General features: G+C 35.5%; 1 protein-coding gene across 1 annotated transcript in view; it reads right to left on the reverse strand.

Annotated features, from left to right (window-relative positions):
* Positions 1-3,292: 3,292 nt before the first annotated feature.
* LOC140147091 (alpha-2,8-sialyltransferase 8F-like) overlaps positions 3,293-15,062 on the reverse strand; it is a 33,219-nt gene continuing 21,449 nt past the window's right edge. Inside the window, exons 4-8 of the mRNA XM_072168863.1 lie at positions 14,574-14,715; positions 12,112-12,224; positions 10,144-10,233; positions 4,671-4,915; positions 3,293-3,303 (exon numbers count right to left, since the gene is read on the reverse strand). Coding sequence (XP_072024964.1) covers positions 3,293-3,303; positions 4,671-4,915; positions 10,144-10,233; positions 12,112-12,224; positions 14,574-14,715 — 601 coding nt within the window. The remainder of the gene's footprint in view (positions 3,304-4,670; positions 4,916-10,143; positions 10,234-12,111; positions 12,225-14,573; positions 14,716-15,062) is intronic.

The raw sequence follows: 15,062 nt of genomic DNA on the forward strand, positions 1-15,062 counted from the left end.
AAAATTTGACAAAAACAACCCCCTTTTTGTGATTTTCAAAGACTAGAATTTCAAACACCCTTTTTAATGACACTCATTGATATTTAATTACCTAATTAGAAAGCAGGAAATTATGGACATTTACACTCTTAGAAATAAAGGGTTCCAATTGGAACCTAAAAAGGTTCTGTATGAAGCTGTTCTGTATGTAGAACCTAGAATAGTTATATGAAGAACTAAAAGAGTTCTATAAAAGGCCAAAATGATTCATTATTGAAATAAAAATAATTATGTAAGGCGACAAAAAAATAAAACCCTGTTCTACGGGCCTGACCGACCCAGATTTTACAAGAATTGGAAACAAATTTTTCCTGTACAAATGAATACCGACCGAAATTTTTAAAATATCTTCTTTTCTTTCCGAACCCTTTTCCCTTGAGCCGTCCTATAATCTTCTATATGTAGTATAAAACCCCTAGAACCCGGTACTTTTTTTTCTAAGAGTGTATAGGTCTTTCTGAACGACTTCATGCCACTTTTTTGCCATTTTACCACCAATATTAAAACCAGGCAAACACAAAACATTTTACAGTAAACGTTTAAAAGTTGGGTTTATATAAAGGATATAAAAACGTTTTAATAACATTCAAAAACATTTTTGAAAACTTGCTGCAAAACATTCTAAACAAAATGTTACTTAAGTGTTGACAAAATATTTTTCAAAAATGTTTGCCCAAAATGTATTACAAGAACGTTTAAAAAACGTTTTCATGACCTTTATATAACCCAACATTTAAATGTTATTAAAACGTTTTGAATAAATGTTTTAAGAACATTTTTGTATTTGCTGGGAAGTTGTTATCCTAATATGGGACAAACTGTATTTATTGAAGTCCGCTTTCAGCGCAGCCTCATAAACTATCTTCTCATCCCAAATAAGCCCAATCGCCATTGTAACTTCCGATTTTTGAGAGCAGTTTTGGGACACTTTGACCTCTGACATATTCGGGGAATTGTTGTAATTATTATTAATTAGTTTATTATTATTGTCATTATTGTCATAATATAATCATTAAAAATTATTTGAATAATTAATTTATTCAATAATAATGTTTTTTGGGGTTTGTTTTCATTCTTGTAAAACATTTTAGATTATATTTTGTATGCACAAAAAACAATTTTTCTGAATTTTCCCAACAGATCAGAGGGCAAAGTGTCCCAAAACTGCAAAAACTGTCCCACAATGCTGATTTGGCTTATAGACAATACACGACTGACGGGTACTATATTTTGGTTCACCTCAATTCCGTAGTGACATCAATGCTTTTTCACGGTTGCACTGCAAGCGTGCCATCCAACAAACCGCCCTTCGAAATACGTAGGCCTACATTGTATCTATAGGCCTACGTCACTACCGAAATTGAGGTAAACCAAAGTATGACCATTTTGAGACACCCTGTATAATGTAAAACCTAATCCTAGTCTGAAAACTATTAACTGTGCAGTCCGATCCGTACTCTTTTATAAAAGGAATCATTTTCTTTACCCTATCAGCACACACGTTAAAACCAATGACGTGTCCCAAAATATAACCTACGATTTATACACGCTTAGAAAAGGTCTACATGGAGCACCCCAGCAAAAACGGGTTCTCTAAGGGTTCTTCGTCAGTGGTGTACCCAGAGAGGAGGCACAGCAACTTTTAAAGCGGAAAAATTTGACGATTTTTTTTAAATGAGCTAAAGAGCACAAAATAGGTCTAAATGTCTTACGTAGGGCGGCAAGCACATCACAGGGGAGGTAAGACTTCTCACAGGGGACACCTTCCCCCTCCCCCTGGCTACGCCACTATTCTTTGTATGTTCAAAAACTAACAGATGTTCCTTATAGAACCAATATATGGGTTCTAATGACTATTTGGAGTACCTCTTTGAAGACCAGTCGAAGAACCCTTGTAGAACCCTTTGTCTAAGAGTGATAGCATATTTTAAGTTGAAAACAACATATAAAAACAAAAATGTTTGCATATACGAAGCTTCAAAGATAAACACTTTTGCATATTTAAATTTAGTCTTTCGGTAAACTTGCCCGTTCCTTTGTCAATTTCCTTGAATTGAAATTACCTATTTACAAACAACTCTTTTTCATCATATAGGCCTAAGTATAATAGGCATGAGAATGAGTATTCACAGATAAATTTGAAACTGATAGAAAAAGCCGAACAAGCGTGCGCAATCAAACATCCACCATAAAAACGGCGTGAAAATAAATAAAAATGGTAAATTTAATTGGAAACTAAAAAAAGTTTAAACCTGAAAATTCTCATGCCTGAAATAGAGGCACTATTCGTTTTGATGAGATATACTGTTCATTTTGATTAGTATATTATCACTTTGAACCGGCACTCTTATCAAAATAAATAGTTTCCGTTTTATTTTAACAAGTAACTTTTCAAATTTATAAGATGTCCAACTCATGATTTGATAAGATTACCCATTTAATTTTGAAATGATTCTTTTAAGTGCCCCTCTGACAAGACAAACTATTCAAATTTCATTTTTACGTCATTTTTGATAAGAACCTATTCATTTTGAACAAGGACCTATTCATTTTTTTTAAATGACAAGGTAATCTTATCAAATTTGATGAGTTCCTTGTCATTTTGATGAGAATATCCGATTCATTTTGAAGAGAAATCTATTATATTCCCATCTGAATAGTTTCCCTTATCAAATTTGACAAGTTTTTATTCAAAATGATAAGATCGTTTTTAGAAGTCAGAGCTAACAATCCTGACAAAAGCTACATTATTGTTTTATACTGACAGACAGGATATAGATATGGAATGTTCAATGTATCAAACCGAAGCACCAGTAACGTGACAACACGTCGTCCACATAAAATTGTTTACCGTAGGCCTATACATGGTATAGTCTATGTAACATTAAGGCACGGCTGCAAAACACCACCAGCCAGCCGCCGACTGGTTGCACATCACATAAAAGTATAAATTTCTGGCAAGACAAGACTATGATAATCATGATTACGCTAAAAATGTATATTATAATGCAAAAACCCAGATCCAATCAGCCTCACCCGTCGCTTGATTCACATGGATGTATTTGTAGATTAATAATTCCATCTCGATGAAGTTGAATTATAGTCCTGAATTCAATCAGAAAGTTATGGGCGGTACCCGTTAATTTTTGTGAGTCGTAGTAATGGTACGGTACCTCATTGCCATTCACGTCGGTAGGAAAAGGCCAGAAACCATACAAATATACTTGTTTACATAGTGAAATGGCGACAGATGTTAGGTAAAACCTGTAAGGTAAGAAATAAAGATGTGTTCAGTAAATAGATGTATTTCGTCGTTGTTCTGGCAAAATCTCGTAACTCCAATAGCTGCTATGTGTTAAATATGTACAATGTAATATATCATATATTGTACATATAACACCTATAGCAGCTATTGGTGTTACGAGATTGTGGATATAATTCAAACATTTTTGCTTAAAACATCCATTAAATCTGGGTATACTCACGACTTTACATTTGGCCATCAGTGATTTAAAAGTCATACACGTAGTTCATTGAATTTACAACCGTATGACAAAACTGGCGAAAATTGTAACTTCTTGCACAAGATTTGCAATTTAAAGAGAATTCACCATTGCTCATTCTAGTGACTCTAGTATATGGACAATATAAGTGTGCTTTTTCATTTAATGGCATGACATTTGACAAATATTATAAGGAACACTTGAGGTTTTGACTTTTAAAAGCTACATTTTGGTCAACAAATGTGCTTGGATAGGTAGTTTTCAACAGATTTTCCACATTCGCCTTGCTATAACATTAAATTGCGTTATCTGTTGACCTAGTGACGAAAAGTATTTTTAGGGGGAAGTATTAGCTTTCGTTTGATATTAAAAAAATTCTGATTGGATGAAGGGAACACTTGAGGTTTCGACAAAAACAATCAAAGTGGCAAATTATTCAGCTAGAAGCTCCACAGGTCTTACATTGCTATGCACTCAACCGTGTAGTGTAATCAAAGATTGTGGTGGAGACATTCACTGCTTGTTGTTCTCTGCTTGGAAGCTCTTGGGACGAAAATGTGTGCTCAGCTGTATCGAGGTGGAAACTGTGCGCATGATGGTTTATAAGAGAATCGTTTTTGTATAGAAACCTTTCCATGTGTTTCCAGCGAAAACTTCTTGTTGACTTCCGGGAAATTTCAACAAGACGTTTCGCGGGAAAACCATTCACGAGATCATACAAGTCACTTGTAATCAATTAAGCCATCAGCCCTGATAACGAAAGCTAAAGTCGTTAGTACTCACATTTAATGGATTTGTCAAGCAAAAATGTTTGAATTATCAAGATGTGTTTTATTACATATCCTGAGAAACCTACTAGTTCAATGACAAGTCATACTTGCTCTTTACAGTCTTAGGATTCCTCCACAAAAATAATTCATATCTCACATGCGGGCATATGTTCACGCAACGGCATTCTCTCCACACGCACCCCACACACCCACCTATCTTACACACACAATTCTTTTATAAAGCGCCGTTACATCAAGACCACAGCGCATAAACAAATCCAAAGCTTAAACACAATAATAACAAAACATAGTGAGCAATAAAACAGTTAAATTTTTGGGAAGAGATATGACTTCTTACCTGTGCTCATTCTGTTTTGAAACCCCCTTTTCTTCCAAAAATTTTGCATTGATGTGAAATGTTTGGGATGAATTACGAGTGATCTTAGCGGTGGGTTTTTAGCCAATTTCATCATTCTGGTGATGTGTCGTCCAGTAGAATAGCCCGACTTGACCCCAAACAACGGTATCAGAATGTCTGCTTGCTGAGCTTGCATTGACTTCAAAAATTTGGTCTTTTCCGATGTTGACCGTAAACTGTGGTACCTGGTATATAATATGTACGATAATGATCGGTCAGTCTTGGCAAGGATATCATTCTCTAAATCTCTACTCCACCACTTTTATTTCATCATTATTCATTAATGTTAACCAACAAATCATGAACTTGGATAAGCATAATTAATCAGGCATAATTATGAAAATTACAACTTCAGCATGCAGGTTAATACTAGAGGCTGTGAATTACTCTCGATTGCAGAAAAATAACTTTTACAAATACCGTAAAAACTCGATAGTTAGCACATGTGCTTACTATCGAGCGCTTTTAAAACATGCAAACATGAAGAGCCCATGCAAACATGAAGAGCCCCATTCACGAAAGTGTAAACATGGTAAAGGGTTTTGAGCAAATCATCGATACATATAGTTATATACGAACAAGTAAACCTGCAAATGGGTGTCTCACCCCCATTAGCTAAGTTCTGTTACGTATAAGATTTGCTGTGGAGGACGCCATCCATGTTTTTTTTTTGCCACGGCAGTGGCTATAATATGGAATTTGCACTTAAAAAATAGCCCATTCGGGTGCTATGTGGGTATCTTATCTTTTAATAACTTTATTTATTACACCCAATGTTGGCGGAATTTATGTCTAATAACATCTTTAATTTGGGCTCATACTGCTATGTGTTGCCAGATTGGTATGCATGAAGTTGGGTTAGACCAAAACTTAGCTCATATGTCAGTGTAGGCCTACTATGCTTCGTCCTGAGTTCTATTCAACTACATTCATGCACTCCAAGCCATGGAATTCACTGACTAGGCTACTAGAATGCATGCAGCTGATGACCATGAGAAATAAACAATTCAAGATTAGAGTAGGCCTTATACTAGTGGCGATGACTTTGTTTATTTAACTAGAAGAATTTAGGCAGATATGATATGTGCTGGATATGTTTATTGTCTGTGGGTGAATTTTGCTATAATCAAAGAAATCTGGTGCATGACTCAATTTCAGTCCAGATTGACACCAAACACGTTCAAGTTGTTAACATTTTGAGAAAAATATGATATCCTTTCTTTGAAGTAATGTTTGTTATTTTCTCCTCCTATCACCTTGTTTGGAGACATGCAAGACCACTGACAGTTAGCACAGCATGATATGTTTGATCATGTTGATAACCCGGGTTGATAAACAGATCTAATGTATCTATAGACCTATACATGTAGAATTAATATCCTATCCTTATAAATCGTTTTATGGATAATAAAAATCCCTTTAAAAGGGGATGGACCGGGACAATGATGATTTCATGTGAAACGTGCTGATGCATTTGATATAAATGCTGTTTATTTTATATTTGTGGATACTAAAATAATAAACATCAGTTTCGTTTTTTCAACAGGAAAAATCCCAAGTTTTTATACACGTAGCCTATAATATTGAACAAATGTACCCCATTTGATAAGTACTTAAAATATGTAGGTAAATAAATAAACTATTGTATTATTTGATTAATTTAATTATTTATTTATTTATTATACATAAATGACCTTGGTTCAACAAGATTTCAGCGAAACATCTCAGGACTTTCATGTTATTCGGCTAGTTAAAAGTAGTTCAAAAGGTTATAAATTGAACTAAATAATATTTTTAAAATTAATTTTGTCTTTTCAATGAAACATAAAAACCGGGTTTGAAATAAAGTTTTTCCTATTTTTTCTAGGACTTGTATTGTATATAAATATAGCTTAATCACATGTAGGCCTAGGCATGTATCTGACAAGCTTGTTGAATGGTCTATGGTTTATATTAGGTCTAACACTCTTTTGTCATAAGAAGACAAGGTTGCTACGTCGGCACGCATAGTATATGATAAAAGTAGTTTTCCAAGTAAAGTGTTTGGATGCAAGCCGTTAGACCAATAGGCCTATAAAATAAACGCCGTGTCAGACAAAAGTCTTTGAACATGGCAAAAGTTCGAAGTCAGCAAAAACATCTAAATCCAGCGATGCTGAGGTCTTCATCAGTGCTCGGGCACCAGTAAAAATTAGAAATACTCGGAGACTCGTTTCTGATTAGAAAACATTAGCACAAAACAGCGCACTGAAAGACCCTTAATTTCAGCTCTAAAAGACCCCTAAATTGATCTAATGCGAGCCATTTTGCGAGGACAGAAAATTTTGGAGTTATAAATTAGAGAATTTACAGAAAATTTTAGGACAGGAGTTAATGTTTGGTTTGTTGTTAAAGGGTGCATTTCCCATTATTGGTGGTCTTTTGGATTGTCATGAAACATGGTAGATGTAAGCGCAATAAAGATCGTCGTGAAACTTTGCTTGATGTGATCACAATTAAGCGCCCACAATTTAAAGGCATATTGTAACGAAAATGGATTTTCGCTCATTCTCTAAAAATTGGTTATTTGAGCTCGTGTGAGGCTTATGGTCTTATTTTTGTATTGTTACACGTACCTATCTCTGTTGGACTAGTTATCATGATTTTTATAACCAAATTTGATCAATTTTGATGAGTCCTCGATTTCGATGTTCTGGTCATGCATTTTTATAAGCTTACTGAATGAAGAGTATTGTATTACTCACCAGTCACTGATTTTGTCGCCAGATTTTCATGATCTAATTATTTTATTGTGCAAATTAATGAAAGTTTATAGCAAAGCACAGGTGGAAATACTACCTAAATTACTTTTATTGAAATCTGAAATGAATTTAAGCTCAAATTAATTGATTTAAAATGATGTGTTTCGTGCATATTTTCGATCTGGGAAAGTTTTGATTTGTTTACTAGTTGCCAGTTCTTTGTCGATTTTGGGTGTAATTCTCTGAATCTAGTAAAGATTCTGTCAAATTTGCGGCCCTGGCAACTCGCTTTTCATTCTGGAGATCGACCCCGTCTGGGGATGTCTATGGTCGGATTCTCGCTTGTCTGGGTTTGCGCCGCGTTTGTTTTTCATGTTTTTCAGTCAATCAGAAACCTTTTCGGTGAGTGAGTTCTCGTGAGCAAAATGTGCTGTTTTCTTGCTCACGAGAAAAGACGATAAATTGCTCGCGAGCAAGGAAAGTAATTTTTCTGCTCACTCAACTCTCGTTTTGTGCGTGATTTCGCGATAAATTGCTCACTATAAAAGCGGCTGCTCGCCAAAATTGCTCACTTTTTGGTTTGACGCTGCCAGGGGCAGTCACGCCCCTGGTCAGCTCCGTCACAGCAGATTTGAAATGAGACTCATCGGGCATTGGAAGTGATTGCCACTCACTGCCGTAGCCTCGCTGTCCTTGACATTGGTTCACTAAATTTCAGCTTCGATGTGGAAGACATTTAATGCAATTTATGGGAACTTTCAGCCAAAAATGATGGTCACAATGTAGCAGACGACATGCAGCCATGTCAGCAGTGTAAAGTGGGTTGTCATCTTCGAGCCTTTTTCAAAATTCAAGGCTAGCCTAGCTTTCTCCACTTCGTAGTTTAATAATTTTTGGTTCCCATGAATGCTTAATTGTCTCCCTCGAAGATAGGCCTATAGAACTGCACCATTTTTAGCATCTTTACAGTCACAAATCGTCATAAATCGGTAAGCTTAGGTGGCCTAGGCTGCTGCCTTGCGACTTTTAGCGCCTGTAGGTGGCCTGGAAAGTTTAAGCTTACTTAGGCTCTTGGGCCTTCTGCTTCTCTTGGACATCTTGGTTCATCGTGACTGTTAAACAATGGTTTAATCATCTTAATTTAATTACGATAGAATAATAAAGGGGAAGTTCCTAGTCTTCAAGAAAGGCTAAGCTTAGCCTTGCATAATTTTTGCATTATGATGTGCATGCATACCATGCAGATGGTGGCTCTGAATTTAGGTGTTATGGATTAAAGGCACACTCGTCGTTATGAATAAAAAGGAACTTCCTGTTTATTCTATCAATTGTGCAGTTCTATACTTCAGAATCGAGGAAAGTAAGTGGAAAATCTGCCAGTGACTTCAAAATTAATCAAATAGGCTGAACTTGCCTATTATTTTTGGATTTATTTATTGATTTTTATACCACAAAGATATTTTGACTTCTGATTGGCCTAAATTGCTCAATTGCCAAACTGATAGACAAGCTGGCATCAGTCGAAAGCTCCCGCCATGAGTAATATTTTTAAGAACCAGTGAAATTTGCTCAATAAGAATAGTTCACCATTTTAGATGGCATTTCGTACAGTTTGTCTTTTTGTCCAGTCGTTCCAGGTTCCGGATTCTCAGTATTCACCCCGCGGCCCAGCCGCGTTACAATATCAAGGTCATAATGTGGTCAATTGAGCATTTCCATGAAATGTGGTGGATGTGATCACAATTAGGCGCCAAACATATTCAAGGTCATATCAAGGTCATCTGAGGTCTGCTGTTGGATTGTTGACGGTAATGAAATTTGGTGGGTGTCATCATCTTTCAGCGGGGAAAATTTTCAAGGTTATCTGAGGTCAACTGAATTGATTGTTGTATGCAACGGACTACATTTTCATTGATTTTTAGGCCAATTCATGACCGTTTTCAACCAAAATTCAATACAACATTTCCCTATTTATAGTAAGATTCTGATTTAAATATATTTAGCACACATTTTAAGAGTAAATTTGTATTTATATTTCTTAGTATATCCTTGGTGGTATTTACCAATAAATACCCATATGTCCCATCCGGTTAATTAATTTACACACAAAACAAATTAACAGCAATGCTAAATTATGAAACTTGATCTTCAGCCGTGGCATTGTCTTTTTAAAGACATTTCTTGATAATTCTTATCTTTACACGATTGTCAGTGTCGACGATCGTGTACTTCAATAAAGTAACATACGATACCCCGGGACGATACCTTACAAAAATTAATGCTTTTTTCACACCATCTAAACGAAACTATAAGCCCAATCGCTATTGTAACTTCCAGTTTTGAGAGCAGTTTTGGGACACTTTGACCTCTGACATATCGGGGAAATTGCGGTAATTATTATAATTAATTTATTATTGTCATAATGTTATCATTAAATATATTTAAATAATTAATTAATTCAATAAAAAATGTTTTTGGGTTTGTTTTCATTCTTGTAAAACATTTTAGATTATATTTTGTATTTACAAAAACCAATTTTTCTGAATTTTCCCAATAGGTCAAAGTGTCCCAAACCTACAAAAACTGTCCCACAATGCATTGCAAACTTCCAATGCCGATTTGTTAAGTGGGGGATGTGGCTGTCAACCCCTGCACTTTCTGTAAATTGTTACCTTTGCCATACTGCTGATGGATTGAGAGTTGTCATGTTATTCTTACTGCCAGCATCGACTTCAAACCCCGTGATAGGGGATGCATTACATCTGTTAGAAAACAATGACAAAAAAATTTAGAATGTGTTACATTGTTGGAACAGTTATAAGAAGAGATAAAGCAACGAGTAATGTTGATGACAGTGCAATGAAGAAAATGCTTTATGTCGACAAATTATAAACTATGCACTGCAAAAAGGGTGTTTAGGAATTAAACACTTTTCTAAACACTATCTTGCCCCACGTTTTTAAACATGTTTAAATGCTACACATGTTTAGGAATTTGATGGGCTGTGTTTATGAAATTTGACATTGGTGTTAAGGAATCAAACATGTTGCAAACGTGGTGCAAGAAAAGTGTTTAATTCCTAAAAACCAATGTCAAATTCCAAGACATCATGTGTAAAATTCCTAAACACATGCCCATCAAATTCCTAAACATGTGTAGTATTTAAACATGTTTAAAAACGTGGTGCAAGATAGAGTTTAGAAAAGTGTTAAATTCCTAAACACTCTTTTTTGTAGTGCGCTGTCCACACACCCCTGTCAAGTCGACCCCGGGATGAAGCAATTAGTAGCTATATATCAGGGCTGGCTGCCACTAGGGGTTTAAGAATCAAGCATGTTTAGAAACGTGGTACAAGAAAAGTGTTTAATTTCTAAACACGCTTTTTGCAGTGTGGTTTTGTGTAAGGGTGGATGTGTGATACTAGTATACGTTTATGTAGGCCCATAACTTATAAGTTCCCCCCCTAATACTTTTTTAAATAAGTCGAAAAATATTCTACGAAATGGAAAAATGTAAAAAGATATATACAGCTCTATTTGTTTTACCTTGATTATTTTTTTCTGGGGAAATCCTATAAGACCGGAAAGAGCACGGAGTTGTGTCTATGCATTAACTGTTTACCGTGATCGGCTTGGATGCTTCATCATATTATTCAGTTCACCTTTTCACTCTATACTATACAGGTTGCACAACTTATAAGTTCCCCCCTAAATACTTTTTTAAAATAAATCGAAAAATATCTGACGAAATGCAAAAATTGTAAAAAGACATGTGTAGCCTTATTTGTTTTACACCTATGGAACAAATTATAGCGTCACACGTCAATGCGTTCAGTCAAAATGGTTCGTTATGTAAAAAAGAGACCGTTTTAAACTGTGTTAAAAGTTGCATCTGAGTCCATAGGAGTCAACTCTCAAACAATACAGCAGGCCAGGCCTATAATTCATGTGTTTGTTGAAGAAACCTCGCTGCTGTGAGCTCAGGTGCAACTTTTAAAACGGCATTTTTTCTTACATAATTAACCATTGTGACTGAACGCAATGATATGTGACGCTATAAATTGGTCTATAGGGGTAAAACAAATAGGGCTATACATATCTTTTTACATTTTTACATTTCGTACAATATTTTTTGACTTATTTTAAAAAGTATTAGGGGGAACTTATAAGTTGTGCACCCTGTATTTTGATGCATAATAAGACAACATGTGTGTGGGGCTTTTGATTTGATCCCTAAGATGAAATTTTACCTAGCAACTGCGGACGGTAATCTATACATGCAACGGTCGTTTGGAGAGCTCCTTCCATAGGTTATGTGTTATAATATATCTGGAAACACTAAAAATACTATGATAAAATCTGAAGCTCAATAACAGATCCTTATCAGCATGCATGCATACACTCTAAGAAATAAAGGTTCTAAAAGGTTCTAAAGTTGTCCTCTCATGAGAACTCTTAGAGGTTCTAAAAAGAACCACAAATGGTTCCAAAACCGTCGAAAATGGCCCCAAAAATGTGATATAGAACCGTTTTCGGTTCTTCTCTAAAAATTAAAGAACTCTTTTAGAGGTTCAAGAGGGAGTGTTCTCCTGAGTGGACAAAAAAGGTTCTATTTAGAACCTTTATTTCTTAGAGGCCTACCTAAAAATATATTCAGCCTTGTCAACATCTGTCCCACATCTGCTATTGGTAAGAATGCCTCCGCTACCCACAACACTACATCTCTCGAAAGACTTCCCTTCAAATGGGCTATTCTGCACAATAGAAATCATGGAAACATTTAGGGCCGGTTTCTGAAAGCATGTCTAGTGGTTATAGGATTCGTTAGTCCTATATACCAGTGCTTACAATTTCACATCGTACATCACCTAGAAAGATAAATCAATAAATGGATCCACTTGGAAGGGCTAGCCTGCTGGCTTAGAAAGCCAAGCTACGAGAAATCGGACCACAGTGTTCAAAATTACTACTGATACTATCATCCGACACTAAAAGCAGATAATGTATGACCTTATACTTTTTGAATGGATCTGATAGGTTTTCTTTTAACATGTTTAAACCTGTTATTGCATATTTGAAATGTTTACACGTGTCCCACTGTCCTAACTATAATAATTGTTTTTAACAGAGCGACACTTAGCAGAGAATTCTGCGTAAAAAGTCTAATCCGCGAATAACATCACCATTTTCCTCGAACAAGGATTCTTTCGGGCCTTCTGATAAGGAATATTTACGCCGTAAAATATATGGTGGATCCAAAAATGTTGTAGAAAATATCGCGCTCCTCCTCACACGAATATTCCTTCTTGTTTCATCTTCTTTTTGCAACAAAAAAAAGTCCCCACTCCCATTTTCTCTGGTATAAATCCCGGGTATAAATACTGAACGGCCTTAACCTTATATATAATAATACGATTATAACCATGCCAGTGACAATGTCCAACTCAATTTTACTATACTTTCCAGACGCTTATTTTTAATTTTAAAAATAGTTAATTAAAAAATATTGATACAGTTCATAGTTAATTTGTCAAAAGCCTGGGCAAATCAAATAATTATCGTTGAGTGCATGCTACGTCCCGGCCTTCCCCGGGCTACCATGGCTACAGCATATGCATGCAACCTATTAAACCATAACCAATTTGTTTGTAATTGGCTTCTGTATTATAATGTCAAAATAAAACACTGGTGTAATTATTTATGATATTCCCATTTTGTGATTTTATCTTTTAAGTTACAATAATAAAATACATAATTACAATATGATCATTATCATGCCGCTAGTAATTATATCATGTATATCAGATTTTATAACCCGCCATAGATCTAACCTGATTATGTTATAACAATTTGATTGACACGGCCGTGTGTAGCATCAAGATAGCTCTAATTTGATACCGCATTTGCTATACTAAAAACTCTTAATCAAGATTTATACCATTATACAAAATTTGGTGCATTTTCAAAAGTTTCAAATCAATTTAGAGGTTTTGGTAGCAAATGTCAGGAATGTGGTAGGGCCTATCAAATTAAAAACGCTGCACACGACTGTGTCAATCAAAATGTCACAACATAAGAAGGTTTAGATTGATGACGGGTAAGTGCGGAGTATCTTTTTGTGTTGTATTTACGTAATTTTTAATTAGCCGATATCTGGATACGCTCCCGGGGGGGGGGCACATCAAAAAATTTTGGTGGGTATGCTCCCCCGGAATTTTGAGGTGGTGGGTCTTTGGGAGCTGACGGCGTACCGGTAAAAGGGGGTCTTTCGGAGCTGCGAACCGGGCTGTGAACAAGTAAAATTGGGTCTTTTGGACCTGCGAAAAGTCAAAATCAAGGGTCTTTCTTGGCTTTTTGGTTGAAAATCGCCTGAAAGAACAAGAAATATGAGGAATGAGCAATTTTTGGGTCTTTTAGAGCTGAAATTATCAAAATCAAGGGTCTTTTGGAGCTTTATTTTGGTCAAATATAGGGGGTCTTTCGGAGCTGCGAAACCCAAAAAGGGGGGTCTTTCCGGGGGAGCATACCCGTATGGTCATTTGTGTTGAGTGCCCCCCCCCCCGGGGATACGCTCTTGTAAGCAAACGCTCAATATTTCAGACTCATTTATTTATCATCTTTATCGTCTTGCAAAGCATGTTTGTTCCATAGCCTTTTTATTCAAGTTGTTTGCCACCATATGAGGAGATTATTATCTTTTCCAAAATATAAGAAGCTGCATTTAAGGTTATTAACTATTTTAAACTGTTGTGATTTGGTAGTTCACAACATCTTACGAATGGTAGTGAGCTTTGGCAAAAACTGCATTGCTCAATTCATAGCGAGCGTGTAGAAGAATTAAAATAGGTGCTGCGGTTCTTGAGTTACGTTGGAAAGAGGGCTGAAACAACAACACTTTTGTAAAACGTACATAATTCATTAACAACAATAAATTAAGCAAGTTTGCAAAGTATACGATTTGTAGAATGAACTTTTGCAAATATCAAGGAGTTAATTTTCAATAATATATTGATCTAGATAATGAAAATCGATTTTTAGGTTGCTTCGACCAACAATACCTCGTAAGAAAATTATTTTGCTTTATTATAAATTCTTTATTTTACCTTCGGTAAGGAGTGGAATAAGTCATTGGTGATCACTACATTCCTATCACTGTTGTGAGAAAAGTGAAGCGCCTCCTTCTCCTTTACATTTAGCTGATTTAAGATGAACATACTCTGTGTGTTTACCAATAGTAGTTCTTTTCTAAAAAACAAAATAAAGGAAAAAAAAACCGTGAAAGAGATTATAAAACAATGTAAAAGAAAGAAAACTAAAATCATGGTTAAGGCACAAACAGACAAAAAGAATAAGGGTTAGTAGACTGGTACTAGTGCAGAGAAAAATGTCTGCGTTATTAATTATTATGACATAATAGAGAAACTTGTTATAAGAAAAAATTTTAATTCACGGCTTCTCCGCTTGAGACATATGTTTTATGACATACCTCTATTTTGTTTGCAGAATTGTATGACAGGAAAAGCTCGTTTTTAATTCGTGTGGTTTTTTTGTTTTTTTAATTTGTTTCCATCATGTTTATGGCATGCCGTATG

Source organism: Amphiura filiformis, chromosome 3, assembly GCF_039555335.1.
Source record: "Amphiura filiformis chromosome 3, Afil_fr2py, whole genome shotgun sequence".
NCBI classification, from domain to species: Eukaryota; Metazoa; Echinodermata; class Ophiuroidea; order Amphilepidida; family Amphiuridae; genus Amphiura; species Amphiura filiformis.